Here is a 21,664-nt window from a genome sequence, read left to right on the forward strand (position 1 = left end):
TATCAGAACTGAGACTTAAATTAAAGAACCTAGTCAGAAACATTGTCAGTTCCCTTGCACATTCTCGTAAAATATGAGCTGATGTTCCATCTAAACCTGTGTTTGTATTTTCATTGAGATTCTACAATATTTTAGGAACCTCCAATTCATCCACCTCTGTTCCCACATCAGTCCCTGTCACATATGTCACAGCAGTAATCTCACTTTCCTTTGTAAAGTGCTCACTCAATAACTCAACTGTTTTATCTGCTTCTTATCACCATCAGTACTCATTGAGGTTATCCTTCCATAGTCATTCTTCTTACTTGTAACATAACTCTTTGGGATTTACTTTGGCTAGTTTCTTCTCATAATATGATTTTTCCTTCCTCACAGTGTTGGTCACCTTTCTTGCCTGATTCTTGTACTGTTCATGAACTTGCTGCTCACCTTTCTCCTACCTTTCAGAATTTCTTTTCTAGACAGACATCGGGGGGGGGCATATGGTGGAGTGGAATCAAGGCAAATGAGGGTGACTAGTGGAGTACCCCAGATCTCTGTACTAGGACCACTACTCTTTAATTTGTACATTAATGATATAGTGTAAGATTTGAGAGGTGATATTCGGTTGTTTGCTGATGATGCAAAACTGGGGATTGCAATAGTTGATAAAGGTGATATAGATATCTTGCAGGATGATTTAAATAAATTGACAGCTTGGGCAAAGGATAATAGTTGTCAGTTTAATGTTGTAAAATGTAAGGTTGGGATGAAAAGATAACATACTTCATATCATATTGATTGTAACAGATTACAAGAAATTGATGAAGCTGGGAATCTGTGGGTGATGGTGGATGGAGATTTGAAATTCAGAGAACATATTGTAAGAGTTGGGAAAATGGCTTAGGGAATTACTTGGATGTTCAAGAACACATTGACAAGTAAAGATAGGAAGGTTATTATTTTAAGGCTATGATTCAGCCACATGTTGACTACTGTGCACCCTGTGTTTCTAGGGGCACGTGAGGTGTGATGGAGAGGATTCAGTGATGAGTGACCAAGCTCGTGACAAGGCTGTGGAATGTTCACCGTTAAGATAGATTGAAGGTGTGTGGATTGCAGAGTTTAGCTGAGAGGGGGTATGATAGAAACTTAAGTTACTTAATGGAGTCTATAAAATTGACATAGAAAAAATGTTTCAATAAAAAGCAGAGGGGGGGAGGAACAAGAGGTCAAGTTAGAAGTTGTTTATGAGTATGGCTAATTAGGGTGGTGTGTGGACTAAGTTATTTTCTTGGAGAGTGGTAAATGGGTGGAATGGATTGCCAGAGGTGGTTGTGAATGCCCCAACAGAGAATAAGTTTAAGGAGACGTATGATAGGTATTGTTTTAATGGATAGTGTGGGTTTTCCGCGATGAGTCTCTTCATTCCATGGAGTATCCGTACAAATAATAATAAAAAACCCTTCAAAATATTTTGTTTGTAGTTCATGCTTAATGATGCTACTCATCCAACTTCCTGACCTTATGTTAGAATCTGATATTTCTTTATATACATATATATATATATATATATATATATATATATGTATATATATATATGTTCAACACACACAAGAGGTTCAAAAAACTATAACACATCAGTGGCACATGTGTGAGGTGCAGATAAGGATTGAGAAAGAAGAAATATATTGACATTTTTATTGAAGACCTGAAGGTCGAGGTTGTTGGGAAACACATTATGACAGAAGACACGTAGATGGAATAAATAAGGAAGAGGAAAAGTAGGTTCAATGTGTTTGTAGTTGTACTGAAAAGTGATGTTGGGCAGCTGCTGCTCTTGTTTTAACATGCCCGGATGGCCCTTAACTCTCTCCTCTACACTACTCCTGTGTATCCTTTCCTTGCAGGTTTTTTTATGCTATAGCACAGCTTCAAGTTTCCTCCTAAGGTTTTTTATGCCATGGCACAGCTTCATGCTTCCTCCTAAGCATGTTATAATTATTCTCTTGTAGTTGTATATATACCCCTTCTTGACAAAATATTCCACATGTTTTACAACCAAGACCACATGATCACTCTCTCCAAATGGAAACAAGACCACCTTAGTTAGGGATATCACTTCTGATCCTATAACCAGATGCAGTACATTTCTACCCTGAGTCTTCCCCATAACATGCTAGCTCAAGTAATTATTTCTCAGTAGGTGCAAAAATTCCGTTTCCTTTCTGCCATGTGATTTTCCTCCTACCAGTCTGTATCTCCATGGTCAGAGTCACCCATAATAATTACTCGACTTTCACTCATACTAATTTGCTGAAACATGTCTTCCAGATCATCCCTGAAACCCCCCCAGCCTATAGTAGCAATCAACTGTATATTTTGTCTTATTGGCCTTGATACCACACTGCTTCAAATGAACAACCACCCTCCCACCTATCTCCTTATTCTTTTTGGCTGCAAATCACCCACTACTATCAGCTGTTGTGTCAGGAAAAAATGATGAGTCACCTTTTTTCCCACCCAACATTAAGTTATCTCATAAGGAGTGGATAAAGACATGCTTATGCCTCCGGATGGGAAATGTACTGACTAATGTCTCAAGAACATATAAATATCCAAGTGTGTAAGCTCTGAACAATGTTAAAATAACCCATGAGTTTAATAGAGAATAGTTGTAAATGAATTAGAATATAAAATCATGTATAAATTGCCAAGTAAATATGTATAAGCTAGAGCATGTTTTAGGCCATGTAAAAACAGTCCGTGGCCACGGCGTCCAGTCGGCAGTCGCCGTATGTGTGACGACACCGCCGAGTGAGGGAGCTGTTCTGAGGTATAAAGGTTTCGGCAGGGATTCGAATCGCTCTCTTGTCTCCTGTCTCCGGGTTTCGTCAGCACCTAGTCCTGTCGGAGAGCTGTGTAGAGCTTGCCGCCATGTGTAGCAAGAATCCCCCCTTGCTATGTATGCTACGTGGGCCAAGGCTGCAACTACAATGTATTCAGATCCATAAGAAGAAAGAGCCACTGATGAAATCAATGTCAGTGTTCAAATCTGTGTATGAGTGTTTTCGGTTCGTATGGAAACAAAGGAATAGCAAAGCCGCCATCAGTGAAGACACTGTAAGCAGACCAGAATATCCAGTTCAAGGCAAGAACGGTAAGCGTAAGATTTTCTTATGTTAAATGTTCGATTAAAGTAACCGTGGGGTAAGGAAGCAGAAGTTAAAGAAACATGCTATTTCCGTGTGGTGCTATAAGAACAGTCTGCGATTTGGACACTTTTGTCTGCGGTTGAGAAGAAGGCATATTAGGCTCCAGGCGAACAGGACACCGAGGCCCGAACTGTTTGTGTGATTTAGGAACTGTAATATTATATGGTCAGAACGTAATTAAATGTTAGCTAAATATTTTGTGGGGAGGATTAAGTAAGAATAAGAAGTATTACCCTAGAGAAGTTAATGTCAGAATTATTGAGTTGTCTTGTGTATATATGCAATAATACATGTGTGATAATATAAGGTAACTTAGTTATAAGAGTCTGAGAATAGATGTACGTATAGAAGTGAGAAATTTATGTCAAGTAAGGGACTATAACATAGAAGTCTTGGATGTGATTAATTAAGTAAAGGGAACCCAGACTCTTTTAAGATTAAGGATTTGATTAACATGTATACTTGTCTTTGTGTCATAATAAATGTGTTTCTTTATATATAATCAAAATGAGTTTGTCATCCTTTCTGCGGATTCAGCTACCGTTTGAAAACTTACGTACCATGCATTAAGGGAGAAACCAATAGTGATATAAGAATCGGGACCACGACTGCATGTCTCATGATCCCTACATTTTCCTTAAGTATTCTTGGATAATGAATCAGAGTTTAGTTGCCGGCTGGCGCAGTCTTTAATCAATACAAATTTGTCGGCAAACGAATATCTGATATTAAGTGATACAAATATAATTTATGCTAACTGTAAAGTTAAAGTAAAGACAGTTAGAGATATAACAATAAGGCAGTCAAATAAGTCACACAGACTACAGACAAACAATATATATAAAACAAAGGACATAACACAGCAGTAGCCTCTCCCCCATCCTATGTAATTATCTTCCCTGAAAATACTAAGTCCTTCACATTCTATCCCTGTAACTGCATCATCTGCTGTTGGCTAAGTCTCACTAATGCCTGTAACTTTTGGCAAGGTTGCACTAACCAATGACAGAAACTCCTCCCTCTTGTTCCTGATACTCCAAGCATTAGTATACAGAAACTGCAGCATCCCTTATGCCTCCAACCACCTTTTCTTCTTGAATTGACAATCCTATTCAATATCGTTGCTTGAGAGACTAGATTCTGCATCGTTGATCATTCTTACACTCACTTGCCTAATGGGTGCATTCATTATACACACTTACCTGCATTCACCTTAATTACATATGTTTTCCTGACTACACTTTAGCTGAACAAAGTTTTCTCTAGACATCTAAAACCAAAACCATTTTGAGTGCAGTCAGTCAGCATTATACAATTCTTTCTTTCCATGAAATTAAGACCATACATCCATAAACTCTACATTATTCTTTCTGCACAACCTGCATATTGATTCATTTGCTATTAACCACGCTACCAGCCAAGACGTCTATAGACGTCGAAGTTATCATGGGTTGGAAGTGCATATTCAAATTGTAATACCATTGATATTACATTGAAATATATGATGGATACGAAGCGTATGAGGATGCGTATTTGATCCATAATGGCCGGTAAGGTGGTTAACACCCTCTTCCTCAGTTCACCTCTATCATGATATGGCAGAACACTTATAGTCTTCATCTTCTCGCTCTTCTTTTTTTGTTTCATCCAGCAACTCCTTGACATCCTTCCTTATAAATACTTTTCACCTCTCAGGTCATTTGTGCCAATCAAGACAATTAATTCTTTCATCTTACCTTTCTGCATCCTGATAGCATCATTAATATTATTAATTTTTGCACCACAAAACAAGATTCTGTTCTACTTTCATTAAGTACTCTTCTGATCATAGGATCGATGTCTGTACAAAATTTTCTTCTTACCATGTGTCTTTCATTTATTCATATGATCTCAATTCTTACCTTGGACTTACTTCTTTCTCTTCTCAGCCTTGCTATCTCTTGACATTTCTGTAATTTTTCAGTTTTGCACTTTGTCCTGTGAAGAATAACATGCAAGCCTCTATTTCCACTTTTGTTCTCCTGAACACTTTTCCAACATTAACATTTGCCAGTTAACTATGAATACTGTCTACTCTTTACTGACACATGCTTCATCCTCTCAACCCAACTGGCATTCATTCTCAAAACACTTACTACAAACTTGCTTACCAGTTTCACTGTTCTTTCATATATCCTTCGACTTCTACATTTCTACAAAAGAATACATTTCCCACACATTGCACTGAACAAAATCACGTAAATTCAATTCACCCATCCAGGATGTCTTCATCCATGCCAAAGTATCAAATTTAAATAAAAATACAAAGTTTAAAACTAAATAACTCAGTCTGTCACACACACACACACACACACATACACACACATGTAAAACAAAAAAAAAAAAGAAACTACAATGAATTAACTCATTATTAACTAAATTATAAAAAAATGACTTTCTTTCAGCAGCACTAATAAAAAAAAACATCTTATACAATGTGCTGTATTTATGTAGGTTACAATTTTTTTTTACATAATCCATAGTCTGAGCTATATACAATTAATTTATAGTCTTTTATGGATGGGATTCACAGGCCTCTGGTCAGAGATATCACTTTATGCTTTTTAGATCACACACACAATACTTTTCTGGCAGTGGTACTAACCAGGAAATAAGCTATATGGAATAAGAAAAACAAATGAATCAATGGTTTCAGGAAGTATGAGGATTCAGTTGCAGAGAGAAAGAGAGCAGAAAACATTTCAAACTAGTTTTTGTCTCAGAAACTACTTGGAGTAATAATTCACATGAATATCCTGAATGAAAAGATGGGATCAATTAGGTTTTAGATCATTGTCATATCAGTCGGTCTGAATCGTATCATTACCAGTCATTAGGGGACACTGGGAAAGTCATATGATAAAAAAATTTTTAAAAAAAAAATTTGTTCAAGAATCCTTGAATATTTGACTATATCCTCAGTGAAAGTAAACACAATTGCAAACATGCTGTTCAGCATTTATTTGATAATTCTGGCCTGCATCTCTAACATATGCTATGTGCACCTCTAAGATAGGCCATGCACTCATTATTCAGTTATGAATAATGAACTTTGCATTATTATTATTTATTTGGGCACTCCATGGAATTAAAAAAAAAATCATCGCAGGAGACCCACTATATCCATTAATACGATACTTATCATACATTTCCTTAAACCTATTCAGTGTTGGAGTGCTCACAACTGCCTATGGCAATCCATTCTACTCATTCACCACTCTTCAAGAAAGGAACCTGGTCTGCACAACCTTACTAACCACACTCTTAGACAGCTTCCAAGTGTGATCCTTTGTTTTCCCCCCTACTCCCCATGTATTGAAAACTTTTTTGTGTTATCTTTAACAGTACCCTTTAATATTGAATTTCATTTGAAACAGCGTGATTTATTAACTTTAATTTTGGCTTACTGCCTGTTAAACTTTGCAACCTTCATAATAATAATAAATCCTCACTAATACATCTAGAGAGAGATCAGTACTGTGAAATTCTTATGAATGTCAACCTGGTTGATCAAATAGTTAACATACCTGCTCTTTGACCAGCAGGCTGCACATTAGAATTCTCTTGTGGGCATGAATATTTGGGCTTGTTTTTTGTGAGCCCGCTATTCCACTTATTGGAGACATGAAGTCGCTTGAGAAAGTTCCATGTGTCCCTAGAGCAAGAACTGTGTAAAACTATAAAAATGTTTTTTGTTTTTTTTTAATTTTAAATAAATGTACTTCCATCCATGAAAGATTTACAACCTTTCATAAATGGGAGTCACAGAACGAAAAACTAATCTGCATGTCTAGATTTGATTTTTGTGTATAATCTTGATAATCATTCAATTCTATGTTTTAATTGCAGGCTGATCTAGTATTAACTGTAGAAAGGGTACTGCCAACATGGGTCCTTCGTCGGTTTATAATAAAAAGAGAAACAATATATCCCAATCGTAATGTAGGATTTCTTTCACACCTACTTATGTCATTTAATTTAAAAGAAACATATCCAATGACTAACCACACTTCTAAGGTATGTCTTATGAAATTTAACATATTTTTCTTAAGTTAGATGCATTTTTTGAATTGAATTTGTTATATTGCATCATATGCTTGCATGAATCCTTTTGGAATTGATTTTATTATATGAACAAAAATTAAAACTATTCTTGTGTACTTATTAAAGAGCCAGTTTTCATGAACATTTATATGACTTCCTAAACTCCTACAAGGGGATGCATTGCCTTTTTAGCCTTATGGCAATGTTTCAGGTACTATAATGCAAGACCATTAGAAGAAAGACCATCATATTATATGTTTAATTCTGATCACAGATTAAAGGAATTTTTGCTAGCCTTTTTTCACTCCATAATTGAATCAGTATCTAGTGCAAACAAGTGGGATTCCTCCCTTCCAGAGGCTTAGGTTTTCATACATTGAACTCACACTGATGAGTAATAGGATGTAGGATCATGAGATAATAGACATCTCCAGTGCCTTCCAAATTCAGTAACTGCTGGGTTCAGCTGTTGTGTTTGCAACTTACTGATTTCTAAAAGTTAATTAGAGCTAAAAGAGCTTTGCTATTTCCTTTGGGAAATAAAAAGGGAATAAACAGTTTATTTATTTTTTTAATTTTTAAATCATTTCTTCCACTAAATATATTGATATCTGAAATGTTCACCAGAATCTTTATTTTGCCACCAGCCTGCAGACATCTTGTATTGTAAAATGTTATACTGTACTTCTGAAAATTTTGGTAACACTAGTCAGTCAGCCTAACAAAAACTAGCTGGCCAAATAGTGTTACCAAACAAGTATAATTGCCAGAGAGCACATTTCACATTTGTCATATAAGCAAGCACAATATAATTTAGGTATAATGCCTCTTAATGAGAATAAAAACTGACATTATAACCAGATGGTATTTGTTTCTAGTTATTCATGAATTTCTATTAATAATAATATTATTATTATTACGTCACACCTCCAAGGACTCATTGAGGAAGGACACCTACTCTACAACTCTCCATCTACACTGCTCAAATCCACCAACTACAATGAACTGCCTCGTCTACACTAATGCCATCCACTACCAGTATTTTCACAGACAATCGGAAACATCATCCATGCCCATGGTGGGATTTGAACCCGCAGCCTCTGCTGGAGAGCAGATATGCTAACCACTCGGCCAACCAGGCTGGCGATTGTATTGTATTAATTACTTGCAGCCGAAATGAGAATCTGAACACTTTGTACTGCTGGAGGAAGAAGAGAATCTCTCCTGTTAGCATTTGAAAAATTCCTCAATTTTTATCTGTCCAGAATGCAAGGAATCTTCATAAGGTCTTTTCAGTTGAAGATGAGTTAACTAGATCGAATGGAGATAGCAAGATTTTTTGTCCTCAAAATTTGGATTATTTCATATATAGAATTAAATAACTCCTTAGACAGTTACCTGTCATTTATATTATTTTTCTAGCAGCCCTCTCAAAATAAGTGGATGTGCTGAAGAAAACTTTTTCATCTGGTTAGAAAGTAAATTATACTAACCAATAAATTATATTCTTGTTCAATCCTTTATCTAAGTATTGTCACGACTGGGCTACTTCTGTATAGAGGCTGATAACTTTGCATCAATTGCCTCAGTATCCCATAATGCAAAGGAAGGGTCACTAACTAGGCTGGTTTCAGCTGTTATTGAATGCTGTTCTGAAATAAATTTTCTATAGCAAACAATACAGTTGTCTCAATGCATTCACAATATTCAGAGACGTGTGCAGTTGAGGTACAGAACCAGCACAAGATCTATGCACAAGACTTTCAATCACTATGCATGTAAGTATAGTGCATATATACATTGCACCAAACACATGCTAACAGGCTAATCATCGAAGGGAATATCATGTAGTCTAAAAATCTGTCCATTGTGTTTTCTATGATGAGTTCATGTTAGACCAAGGTGAGAGATTCTGTAGGTTCAGTAATAGTGTGCTACACATTTTCTTTGCATTATCTTGAGCTTACTCATTGCATTAGAACAACATTTTTCAAACTTTTTAAAGAACTTCCCACTTTTTTCTTTTTTTTTTCAAAATTTTACCTTACTTTTCATAAAACAGTATTGATCTAGAGTTTTTTTAGCATGTATTTAATTCTAATAAAACTAAATAAAACCTTAGTTGCTCAAATGTATTCATTGAGTATTCACACTGCAAAAGGATATTTCCTAGTTGAAGGAAATATTAGCTCACTAGTAGTTGGTGCCATGTATAGCCTCCAAACCAGGTGTTTGTTTTTGGCTACTGTTTTCTCTCCTCTCCTCTACTTCAGCATCTAATGGGTGTGATACCCTTCAAAGGTCATAGCGAACATACTGTAGAAATTCATAGCTTCCTCCTTTAAAGATACAACATTAAACTAGTTCCACAGGCTGGTTCTGTATAGTAAATGAGAGATGAAACCATTAACACATCAGGAGGATTCTTAATCAGCTGGTGCATAATTCAGCTGCCACCTACACTGCCAGATCCTGGGGTGAGACTGAGTTTCCAGGCATGAGCTTGTCTCCTCTCAGTGCTCACTACAGTTGTGTGTGTGTGTGGTTCGGGGGGGGGGGAACTTTTACGTTAGCTTCACTAACATTCACATACAGCATAAATACAAACTTAATACAATTATATGCATATCGTAACTTGACACAAGCTGTTACTCTTAGGGGTGCACATATGATTATTCAAATTTTTGTACTATAATATCAAGTTTCTTATCCTTCCCATCCATCCCTTAGGATCGGTTGAATCCCCCCCCCTTAATGAGGAGCTTACAACAAATTAATCCAGCCAGTTCATCCCTCCTCTACTGCATCCCCTAAGGGCAATATTCATGACTAATCCGTGTGTATTCACTGGACTGATTTGCCTGTTCTGGGGGATGAAAAACCCGAGTTTCCATGTGAAAAAATTCCCTACTTCCATATGAGACCAGCTAACTCACCTTTCATCAAACGATACTTGATAAAGGTTCCTCACATCACTGACAGGAATTGAATCCATGTCTTTCTGACCAAAGGACTTCATCTACATGACTGAGCTATGGAGGCTCAATATGAAGTTTAGAATTAAAAAAAGAATAATAATGTGCACCATCACTGCGTTCTCATGGGGGTACTTAAGGGTCAAAGAGGTATCCTGACTAATTTTTTTTGACCAGATCCCAAATTGTTGATATTGTTGATACAGTAACCACAACTCCCACCTTAACTACCTAAATTATGCTTTGTGTGATCCCTTCCATCAGGAAGGTGACACATGTTGTTATGCAATCTGATATTCCTTGCTACCAGATACCAAATCTTTAATCTCCTTTAATCACGATTGTGTATTATTCATCTGCTGTTTCTGTCCCCCCCCCCCACACACACACACACTGTCGAGTTCTAAAAATCACTCTCACAACTTTCATGACCTTTTACTGAGTTCCTGCATTGGACTGTAATGTCCAAGCTGAAAGAAAGAAAGTGATTAAACAAAATTTGAAACAATCATCTCAACACCTGCTTTATTATTATTATTTCATGATAATATTCTTTTGATGATATTATACTATTAAATAAATCAAGTATATGTCTTCAAGATGGTTTTAACTAATTGAATAACTGCTGTGACATTTTGGTATGAAAATCAGCAGTAGCAAGATGAAAACCATGAAAATATGAAGGAACCTGTAAAACATGTGAGCTACATTGTCAATAGGAAATCTATATCATTTCAGCTGTTTAGGTACATTCTGGTAGTTAAGTTTATATATTGGTTACTCATAAGTATTATTTTTCCAGTAATGTCAATATATATACTAAAATATTAATTATAAAAACTTTAATTAATATGTTTCTGTATTTCAGTAATGTTACATTGCCATCATCAGGGATCACAAAAACAATGATATGGTCACCCAGGCACTAACATGGGCAAATGAAGCTGAAGAAATGGGCTGAAGATCTCAGGATATATACTTCCAAATTTGGGACAGTCTCATGCAGTCAAATTTGTTCAAGTTTGGAAAGTTTTGCAAGCCTGATTCAGAATCAAGGAATAGCCTTTCATATTTGTATTTACTGTGATGTAGTAGAGTCGCCTTCTTCCACCGTATCCTGTGGTGAGTGGGTGTCCAAAGCATGGTCAGCAAGTCCTGAGTGGCTGTATTGGTGTAGCCCTTTTGTTCGGAAATTCTGATATTGGATGTCCTGCCTATTTGGCTGTAGTAAGACAATTTGCAACTGCAAAGGACATAGTAGACATCTGGTAGGTATAGGAAATGTGGCTGGTCTTTGGTGGAGTGGATAAGAGATGCCAATTTCTTATGGGGTCTGTAACTGATTGTAAAGTTGTAATTTTTTAAGATTTTTTTTTCTTTTTTTAGATTTGCTCCAGATTTATGGGATGGTGATAGATCTTCAGTAATCTCTGCTCTGAATTGGAGAGGGGGGAATCCGTTTACAGGATTTTAATATTCTTTTGGATTTTTGGGGGATTGTAACAGTTGCCTAAGAAAGTGTTGAGGATATCGTCAAGTTCAGTAGTTAGGGAACTGTTATCAGAACTGATTAATTTTTCCCTGTTATATAGAGTTTTGTAATCCCATATTGTTGGGAAGGGGGGGGGGGGTGACATGATGGCTGATGAATGTATCTACCTGTATATGTAGGTTTTCTGTAAAACCTACATAGAGAATGCCAGAGATCCATCAGGCTGGTGTAATCAGAGCATCTAGGAATCAGAGACTGTTGTTGTTTTCCTTTTCTAAGGTAAACTGGATATCCTGGGATGTTGATTGTTTAAATGTGTAAAGAAATTGTGGAGTGTATCCAGACCATGTGGCCAAATGGAGAACACATCATCTATGCATAGCATAGCCAGACAGTGGGTTTATGTGGGGCAGAATCTCCATAAAGAAGTTGGCAAGGGGTGAAATGTGGAAAAGGGAGAAACAGGTAGAGAAAATATCCAATGGATGTTTTCTCTATCTGTTTGTAGAATTTTCCTTGCCAAATGATATAGGCTCTGTTCATGGTGAACTGAAACAGGGCTGAGATATTGGGAGGAAATATGGCTTGAATGAGGTCTAAGATATCTTTGAGTGGGACATTAGTGAATATAGAAGATATATATGGTTGACAGAAGAGGATATACTAACAGGAATAGAAGTCACTGGGTACAGCATTTTTCGGCCGGATAGGAAGGGAAAGCGTGGTGGTGGAGTACTGCTTATGATAAGTGATGACCTATGTCCTCTAAGAGTGGAGACTTTGGAAGGCAGTGACACTAATGATTTTGAAAGCATATGCTGTGAAGTAGACGTGGGCAAGACAGGATATTTAGTGGGGTGTTGCTACAGACCCAGGAGCACAGAGGGTGGGGACCAGGAAATGTTTAGACAGTTGAGTTTGGCAAGTGCAAAAAGAATGATTGTTATGGGAGATTTTAACTACAGTAGTATAAATTGGGGAGAGAAAGATGCATGTAGCAATAAGGGAATGGAATTTCTGGAATTCTTGAGGGACAAATGTCTTAGGCAACGTGTAATAGAGGGAACAAGAGGTTCAAGAGTTTTGGATTTGGTTATAGCATCAGAAGAGTAGATAATAACTGAGATGACATCTCTCTCACCAGTTGGAGAGAGTGACCATATGGTTTTGACTTGGAAAATGAATAGACATGCAGGAGTATCAAAGAGACAGGAACGTATGTGGAATTATAATGCAGGTGATTATAATAGTCTAAGACGTCAACTTGGGGAAGTTTCATGGAGGGAGGAATTAGAAGGCAGGGACATCATTAGTGCGTGGGAAATTACGAAAGAATATTTGTTAGCAGCAATGGTAAGTCGTATACCACCCAGGTAAGATAGTACAACACTATATTCAGTCCTGAAGATATTTTCAGGCGCAAACTTTGTTTGCTCTCACTGGGATAAAGGATTAAACTAAATTTATTATAGTCTAACCTAGTGAAAAATAAACTTTCAACATCTTTCTCTAAATCCAGAGTAATTTAATAAAAAATAGGTGGCAAACCTTTTGGCAACTCCATTAGGTAAAGATGGCCTTGCTACTGCTTCTGCCTGGTATCTCCACCTCTGGGCCTGTCTCCCACTGAAGAGACCTCAATAAAGGTCGAAACTAGTCTGGGTAGTGGCCAATTATATCCACCAAATACATATCCACCTTGTGGATATGTATACATAAGAGTATACATATCCACAAGGTGATGTGTTTTGCATTTGGGAGATACTGGGATAGGAGTGTTGGTAGCTTGCTCCACCTTTGCTACGAGTTGCCTGGTGTTGTACTACTTACCTAGGTAAGATAGTACAACACTATATTCAGTCCTGAAGATATTTTCAGGCACAAACTTTGTTTGCTCTCACTGGGATAAAGGATTAAACTAAATTTATTAAGAGGATACAATTTGGAGTAAAGTGGATGACAAACAATATTAAACAGGAATTGCATGCGAAAAAGAGACTTTGGAAGAGATATAAGGAGACAGGTGAAGAGAAGGTGCATGAAGAGTATAAGACACAGGCCAGAAGAGTGACTAGTATGGTAAGGAAGATGAAACTGGAATATGAGAGGAGATTGGCCCTAAGATCCAAAGAAAATCCTAGTGAATTTTTTTAGATATGTGGCCAGTAGGAGGAGAAACAACTGTGGAAGAATGATATTGTGGAATAAAAATAGGAATTGAGTGACTGATGCAGAGGACATAGTGGAATTGTTCAATGAACATTTTATTGGAGTATTTCATCCTGGAGGAGTCAGTTTTAATGCTAGAAGGATAGGGCAGGTTTAGAGGTACAGGAGGAGAGTGTGTTTCAAATACTGAGTACTCTGGATGTCAGTAAAGCTGTGGGACTGGATATTTCACCACGAGTTTTGAGGGAATGTGCTAGGGAACTGACAGTGCCTTTTACCTGGTTTTTCAATGAAAGTCTGGCTGCGGGAAAGGTGCCCATGGAATGAAAGGAAGGTAAGATAGTGCCATTGCATAAGGGCAGTTTCAGACTAGAAGTGTCTAATTATAGGCCAGTTTGTGTGTCATCAGTAGTTAGTCAGATCTTGGAGAAAATAGTGAAGGACCGTATACAGGATTGGGCAGATGAGGGTAATGTTATCTGTGAGAGTCAACATGGTTGTGTGAAGGGGCGCTCTTGTTTTAGCAATATGCTAGCCTTTTATGGTAAAGTTACAAGAGCATTAGATGAGGGAAAGGCATATACTGCCATTTTCTTAGACTTAGGGAAGGCATTTAACAAGCTGCCACATGATAAGCTGATATTTAAGTTGCAGCACATGTGTCTGGATGTCAGATTGGTCAACTGGATTCAGGATTGGCTGTCTGATAGGTATCAGGTATCAATGACATTGTTGGTGGATTGCAAGGGGATATTCAGTTTGCAGATAATGCGAAGCTGGGAAGGATTATTAGTAATAGTGCAGATGCGGCAGCCCTGCAAGAGGATTTGAATAAGCTAGATAGATGGGCAAATGAATGGGGGGTGTCGGTTTAATGCAGCAAAATGTAAGGTCGTTTGGTTTGGGAAACATCGATGGGATACTGCATACTCTATGGGAGGAGTTATACTGGAGAAAGTAGGGGAGACAAGAGATCTGAGGTTGATGATTGATAGAAACCTGAAATTTAGGGGACATATTGCAAGGTAACACAGAGGATTGCTGCAATAATGAGAAGGACACTGACCTGCAGCATCCTTCTCATCCCCTTCAAATACTGGGGACTCAGATTTGGTCCCCAGTATTTGAAGGGGATAAATTAACTGATGAAAGGGTACAAAGGCAGATAACAAAGATGGTTTCAGGACTGTACAATGATAGTTATGAGGATTGGCTGAGGGAATGTGGACTGCAGAGTTTGATGGATTGAAGAAGGAGAGGTGGTTACAGAGTTGACACTGGGGAGTTCTTTCACTTGGTTGAACAGCGGGAAGAAGTGATGACAAGAGGCCATCCCTGGAAGTTATGAAAGGAAACTGTGAGCAAGAGGGTGAGGAGTGGTTTCTTTGCATGGAGGGTTGAACCATGGAATGCATTGCCTGATGGAGTGGTGAGAGTGAGAACGGTCAATGAGTTTAAGGAGTGGTATGATAGACTTTGTGTTTCTTAGGGGGGGGACCTCCCCTCCATGAGTCTTGATAGACTTTGTGTTTCTTAGGAAGGACCTCCCACGAAGAGTCTTTTGACTCCATGGAGGCCTGAATAATAATAATAATAATAATATCAAAGCTGACCATTATGTCATCATGGTGATCATGGTGAAGTGGAGTTTCTATACTGGCTTTAAAGTAGGCTGAGTTTTTTTTATGTGTGAAGGTGTGTTGTCAGTATAATTGTTTGAGCACTTTGGTTAAATGTTTGGCTAATTTGTAGGTGGGTGAATCAGTGCTATCCACAGTGGGATGTACTGGTACATTTTGTTTATGGATTTTTGGTAGTCCACATATCTTTGGGGGGGGGGGGGTATAAGGTTTTCGTTTGTTTGTGACTTCCACAGGCCAAGAGGTAACCTATTTTAAGGAGCCTATGGAGTGTTCTGATTTGTGTACTGTGGGATCATAGTCTATATCTAGGTAGGTAGAACAATCTAGAAGTAAGGAAGCAAGCTTACCTATATAATCTAATTTGTTTAAATCCACAGTGGTATTTTTCCTATCCACTTTGATAATTACTATTCTGTTGTTGTTGTTTTTGCTTTCTTACAGAGCTTTAAATTCTTTTCTTGATAAGTTGCTTTTTTAGTGCTTTAACCTGAGTGAGCATATTGGCTACATCTAGTCTGATGTTGTTGGCAGTATGGTTGGGAAGGCTGAGGATACCATGTTCTACTTGGATCATTAATTCTTCTGCCAGAATTTTTTTAGGTGCTAGTACATAGTTAAGGCCACATGTAAGTGTGCTAATTGCTTCATGGTGGAAGAAGATAAGTTTACTACTGTGTTAAGAGATAGTTGAGGCTTGGAAGCCGAGTTTTTTTAGTAGGTTTTCATATTTCTTAATGTGCCAACATTGTATTCTTTATGTGTTTGAGATTTCGGAAAAGATTGTTCTACCTACCTACCTCCCCCTATAGACTATGATCCCATTAGTACACAAATCAGAACACTCCATACATTCCTGATAAAGGTTACCTCATGACCTGTTTAAGTCACAAACAAACTAAAATCTTATAACTCTAGACCTCCCCCCCCGCCAGATATATGGACTACCAAAAATCCATAAATTAAATGTGCTCTTACGTCCCATTGCGGAAGGTATTGATTCATACATATCAAATTAGCCACAATGCTCACACAATATACTGGCAACACATCTTTACACAAAAAAAAAAAACTTAACCCACTTTAAATTCAGTATAGAAAACCTCACACTTTGACACACTGACATAATGGTCAGCTTTAATGTCTCCTTTTTATTCATTAATGTCCCTCTCAAAGATACCTTAGACCCCAGTTCACCATGAACTCAGACTATTTTGTTTGGCAAGGAATATTCTACAAACAGATAGAAGGAACAACCATGGGTTCTCCACTTTCTCCTTTCCTGTCCAACTTCTTCATGGAGACCTTTCAAGAAAAAGCCTTAAACTCTACACCACATAAACCCACTGTCTGGATATTATTATTATTATTTGACACCTCCAGGGAGTCCATAGACTCATCGAGGGAGGACACCTGCTTTACAACTCTGTCTCCACTAACTCAATCCACCAACTGACCGTAACTACTCCAACGCCATCTACCGCAACTACCACCACCACTGGTACTTCTACAGACAATCACAATATGTTCCACTGTTTCTTAACATATCTAAACAATCAACATCCCATGATCCAGTTTACCTTAGAAAAGGAAAACAACAACAGTCTCCCATTCTAAGCCACTCTGATTACACACCAGCCTGATGGATCCCTGGCATTATCCGTTTACAGAAAACCCTACACATACATTCATCAACCGTCATGTCACTCCTCCCTCCCTCCCAACAATATGGAATTATAACACTATATAACAGGGCAAAATTCATTAGTTCTGATAACAGCACCTTAACTACTGGACTTGACTTATCCTCAACATTTTCTTAGCTAATGATTACAAAAATTTTATTGAAAAAAAAAAAATTAAAACCCTGTAAACGCAATCCCCTCTCCACCTTCAGAGCATATATTACTGAAGATCTTTCAGCATCCCATATATCCAGGGCACATCCAAAAAATTGAAAAAAATCCTAAAAAAATACTACCTTACAGACCATATAAGAAATTGGCATTTCTTATCTGCTCCACCAAAGACCAACCACATTTCCTAGACTTATCAGGTGTCTGCCCTGTCCTTTGTAATTGCAAATTGTCCTACTATGTGCAAACAGGCAGGACAGCCAATATCAGAATTTCCGAATGTAAGGTCTACATCCTGTTCCATCAATTCAGCCATTCAGGACTTGCTGCCCATGCTTTGGACACCCACTACAGGATATGGTGGAAGAAGGCCACTCTGTTACACACAGTAAATACAAATATGAAAGGCTATTCCTCAAATATGCTTCAGGCTTGAAAATCTCACCACTATTTTCAAATTGTAAATTCATTTTTCTAAGATTTGTTATTGTCATTGGATCTTTTCTCCTATCCTTCAAATTGTGGAATTCTGGACGCACGGCATTAGCATTTATAGTAATTTATAGTTAAATTTATAGTAAAGCTTGACTAGCAATGCACGTTTCAGTAAGGTGAGATCCAAAACACTTCAGTCTTATCAGAATGATGCAAATGTGTTTCATTCTTTCGTATATCCAACAACTCATCAGTAGAAACAGTGAAATTATGCAAATATTACATAATTCTAGCACCACTTATCTACTAGTGGCAGACTTGTTTTTTCCACCTGTAAATCAAAACCCCGTGTTCCATCGTGGGGGTACTTAAGATTCAAAGCTGTATAACTGAGAGGAGACCTCCATATAGCCTTTAAAGGAATGTAGAGAACCGACCAGGGATTCTGACCTAATGTCCAATCCTCACCTTCTCGTGGTGCATCCTGTTGGGTATCTACCTGGATACTGAACAAATGAGGATGGGCTAACAATTTGGGATTTAGCCGACCAAATTGTATTCTTATTGGTTAAACCCAAATACAAAATGATGGTACAACATGACAAAATTTCAAGCCGGCTGGTGCGTCGCCCAGTTAAACAAGGCCCCGTTGTTTTCGCCAAGGAACCAGAGCGAACAGCGAAAAGTCAGCTACTGGAACAAATCTGAACACACACCCCAACTCAACATCACCAGAGTTAAAGATCAGTACTATCAACATAAGAAGCCTGAATGGCAAAGAACTGTAGCTAGCTGAGAAATTAGATAAGTACCAGAACGACATAATAGGGATGACTTAAATAAAAAAGACAAAAACTAGTGAGATCTTTCTGAGTAATAAATACAAAATGTTATATTCAAGCAATGACAATCAAGGAAAAGAAGGATTAGCCATAGTATTCAACACAAAATACGAGGTTAATCTTCTTGAATGGCAGGCAGTCTCAAGTAGAGTAATGTGGGCAAATATGAGAATGGGGAATTGGACAATGAGATTTATTTGTGCCTATGGTCCCACAGAAGGTTCTACTAAGGTAGAAGTAGAGGAATTTTTTGAGGCTTTAGAAAAAGCAACTGACACAATGAAAAAGGAAAAGTTGGTCCTTGTTGGTGATCTAAATAGCAGAGTAGGAAATGATTGTTAAACATACAAAAATATTTTGAGAAAATTTGGCGAAAAGAGCAAAGCTAATAATAAAGGCAAATATCTGTTGGATTTCTGCTCAGAACATGGTCTGGTTATTACTAACACCATGTTCCAACATAAAAATGTGCACAAATTCACATGGAAGAGAATAGAAATAAATAAGAAAAGTCTCATTGACTGTGTTATTGTTGATAGTGACGTTTTCTACCTGGTGCAGGACACCAGAGTGTACAGAGGATTTGAAATTGGAAGCGATCACTATTTAGTCTTGAGCAGGATAAAATTGAATTTCATATTGAAAAGAATAACATGTAAGAAAGTTTTAAACTGAATAAAAGTTGAGCAGCTTTAGGATGTGAACTGTAGACTAAAATACACAAAGATTATTGAAGAAAAAATGAAAGAGCTTGAGAACAGGAATCAAACCTTGGAGATTCAGTGGCAAACTCTGAAGAAAACATTGATTGATTCTGCCAGAGAGGCATGTGGTGAGGTTGTCTGCAAGGATAAAAAAATCAGAACTCCCTGGTGGACACAGGAAGTTAAAGAGGCAGTGAAGGAAAAGAAGAAAGCATATCAAAAGTTCCTGTCAAATAAGTCAGCTTTTGCTCTTAGAGAATACAGAGACAAATGTAAGAAAGCTAAACAAAAGTCTTGGGAGGACTATGGCAAGAACATAGAAAATAAATATCAAGAAGGTGGCAAAATATTCTGGAGGTTGTGGAAGAAACTTAGGAATGGAGGAAAGATTGCTGTAAAAGGAGTTAGAGATGATAAAGGTGACATGAAAACGGGAGAAAAAGATATCCTTGAAAGTATGGAGTAATTACTTTGAAAAGCTGCTAAATGAAACAAGCAGTGATGACAGCACAGTGGTAAAAAAACACTGACCAGGCATGCAGTCAGGAATACATATCCATACTTGAAGTAGAAAAAGCCATCAAAGGCTTGAAATGTGGAAAGGCAGCAAGAATAGATGATATTTGACCAGAAATGCTGAAGTATGGTGGTATAAAATTTTACACCGGCTGCATTGCATACTTCAGAATGCCTGGTCTGAGAGACGAATTCCCGATGATTGGAGTAGAGCTCTCATAGTACCCATATATAAAAAGTGAAATAAAACTGAATGTGAGAATTACAGAGGTATTTCCTTACTGAGTGTTCCTGGCAAGATCTATGCAAGTATACTTGAGAAACGGTTGAGAAGAATTGTGGAAGAAAAGCTTGATGAAGAACAAGCTGGATTCAGGCCAAATAGAGGCTGTCAGGATCAGATCTTCACTTTACGACAAATAGTCGAGAAAGCATGGGAATAAAACAAAGATCTGTATTTAAGTTTTGTCGATTTGGAAAAGGCATATGACAAGGTGGCAAGAGAGAAGCTATTCAATACGCTGCAGTTATATGGTGTCAATGGGGCATTATATTAAGCAATACTTTATTTGAGTTGTAAGTCAGCAGTTAGAATTGAAGGAAGTACAGCAAGATTGTTTAATGTTAAATCTTTTGTGAGACAAGGATATACATTATCCCCTCTGTTATTCATTATCTATATGGATCACATTATGAAGGAAAGTGGTATTAAACATGATATCAAAATTGGAGATGTTAATGTCAGCTCTTTGCTTTATGCGGACGATGTTATACTTCTAAATAAATCTGCTACAAGTCTGCAAGATTCACTGACTAAATTGAAGAACTGTTGTAATAGATATGGTATGAAGGTCAACAATAAAAAGACAAAGACAATGAAAATAAGCAGAATCATTGAAAATGTCAACTGTGTTGTGAATGGAGAACCTGTGGAACAAGTAAAACATTTCAGCTACTTAAGCACGATTTTTAGTGAAGATGGTAAATTAAATATAAAAATAGAAAACAGAATCAACAAAGCTGGTATGGTAGAAAGTCAATTGAATAACTTCATATGGAATAAGAGAGAAATTAGTCGGAACACTAAATTAGTTGTATACAAGACAGTGTTCAAACCAGTTTTAACTTATGGATCTGAGAGCTGGGTCAGAAGTAAAACGCTTGACCAAAGACTAGAGACCGCAGATAAGAGCCTGAGAAAGATTAGAGGCGTGAACAGATGGCATCAATGGCAATATCATATTAAAAACGGGGATATTAGGAAAGAATTTGACATTTTCAGCATCCAGGAATGCATTAGCAGAGCTAATCTCAGGTGGTATAGTCACTTAAACAGAATGGGTGAGGAAAGATTAGCAAAACAAGTGTTCTCTGCCAGGTTGGCAGGAAAATGACCCATAGGAAGACCAAGATATAGGTGGATTGATGTGGTACAAAGTGCCTTAGACGATAGAAATATAAGATCTCATAATGTTGGAGTCTTGACAAGTAACAGACTGATTTGGAGGAAAATTGTAGATAAGAAGTTAGTAATGATGTAAATTTTTCATGTAGTACTGTCATATCCTGTACACCCCTTGAGGGTACATGGCAGGAATTTGATGATGATGATGTATTCCATCGTTAACTTACACCAAGTTTGGTTGAATTTTCATCCAATACATTTTTTGCTAGAGAGTGCTGAACAAATCCTTTTTAATGTTGGCCACTGTATATATTCATATATTGAGTAAGAGAGAAATTAGCAGAAATAATCTA

The 21,664-nt window shown here is 37.4% G+C and overlaps 1 protein-coding gene across 1 annotated transcript in view; it reads left to right on the top strand.

The window, feature by feature from the left end:
* Positions 1-21,664, top strand: part of LOC150109149 (transient receptor potential cation channel subfamily A member 1 homolog) — a 475,501-nt gene that overhangs the window by 443,308 nt on the left and 10,529 nt on the right. Inside the window, exon 23 of the mRNA XM_090411752.1 lies at positions 7,083-7,250. Within this exon, the coding sequence (XP_090267878.1) occupies positions 7,083-7,250 (168 nt within the window). The remainder of the gene's footprint in view (positions 1-7,082; positions 7,251-21,664) is intronic.

The sequence above is a fragment of the Typopeltis vanoorti genome, chromosome 2 (genome assembly GCF_054136105.1).
Source record: "Typopeltis vanoorti isolate ZY-2024b chromosome 2, IOZ_Tvanoo_1.0, whole genome shotgun sequence".
Classification (NCBI taxonomy): Eukaryota; Metazoa; Arthropoda; class Arachnida; order Uropygi; family Thelyphonidae; genus Typopeltis; species Typopeltis vanoorti.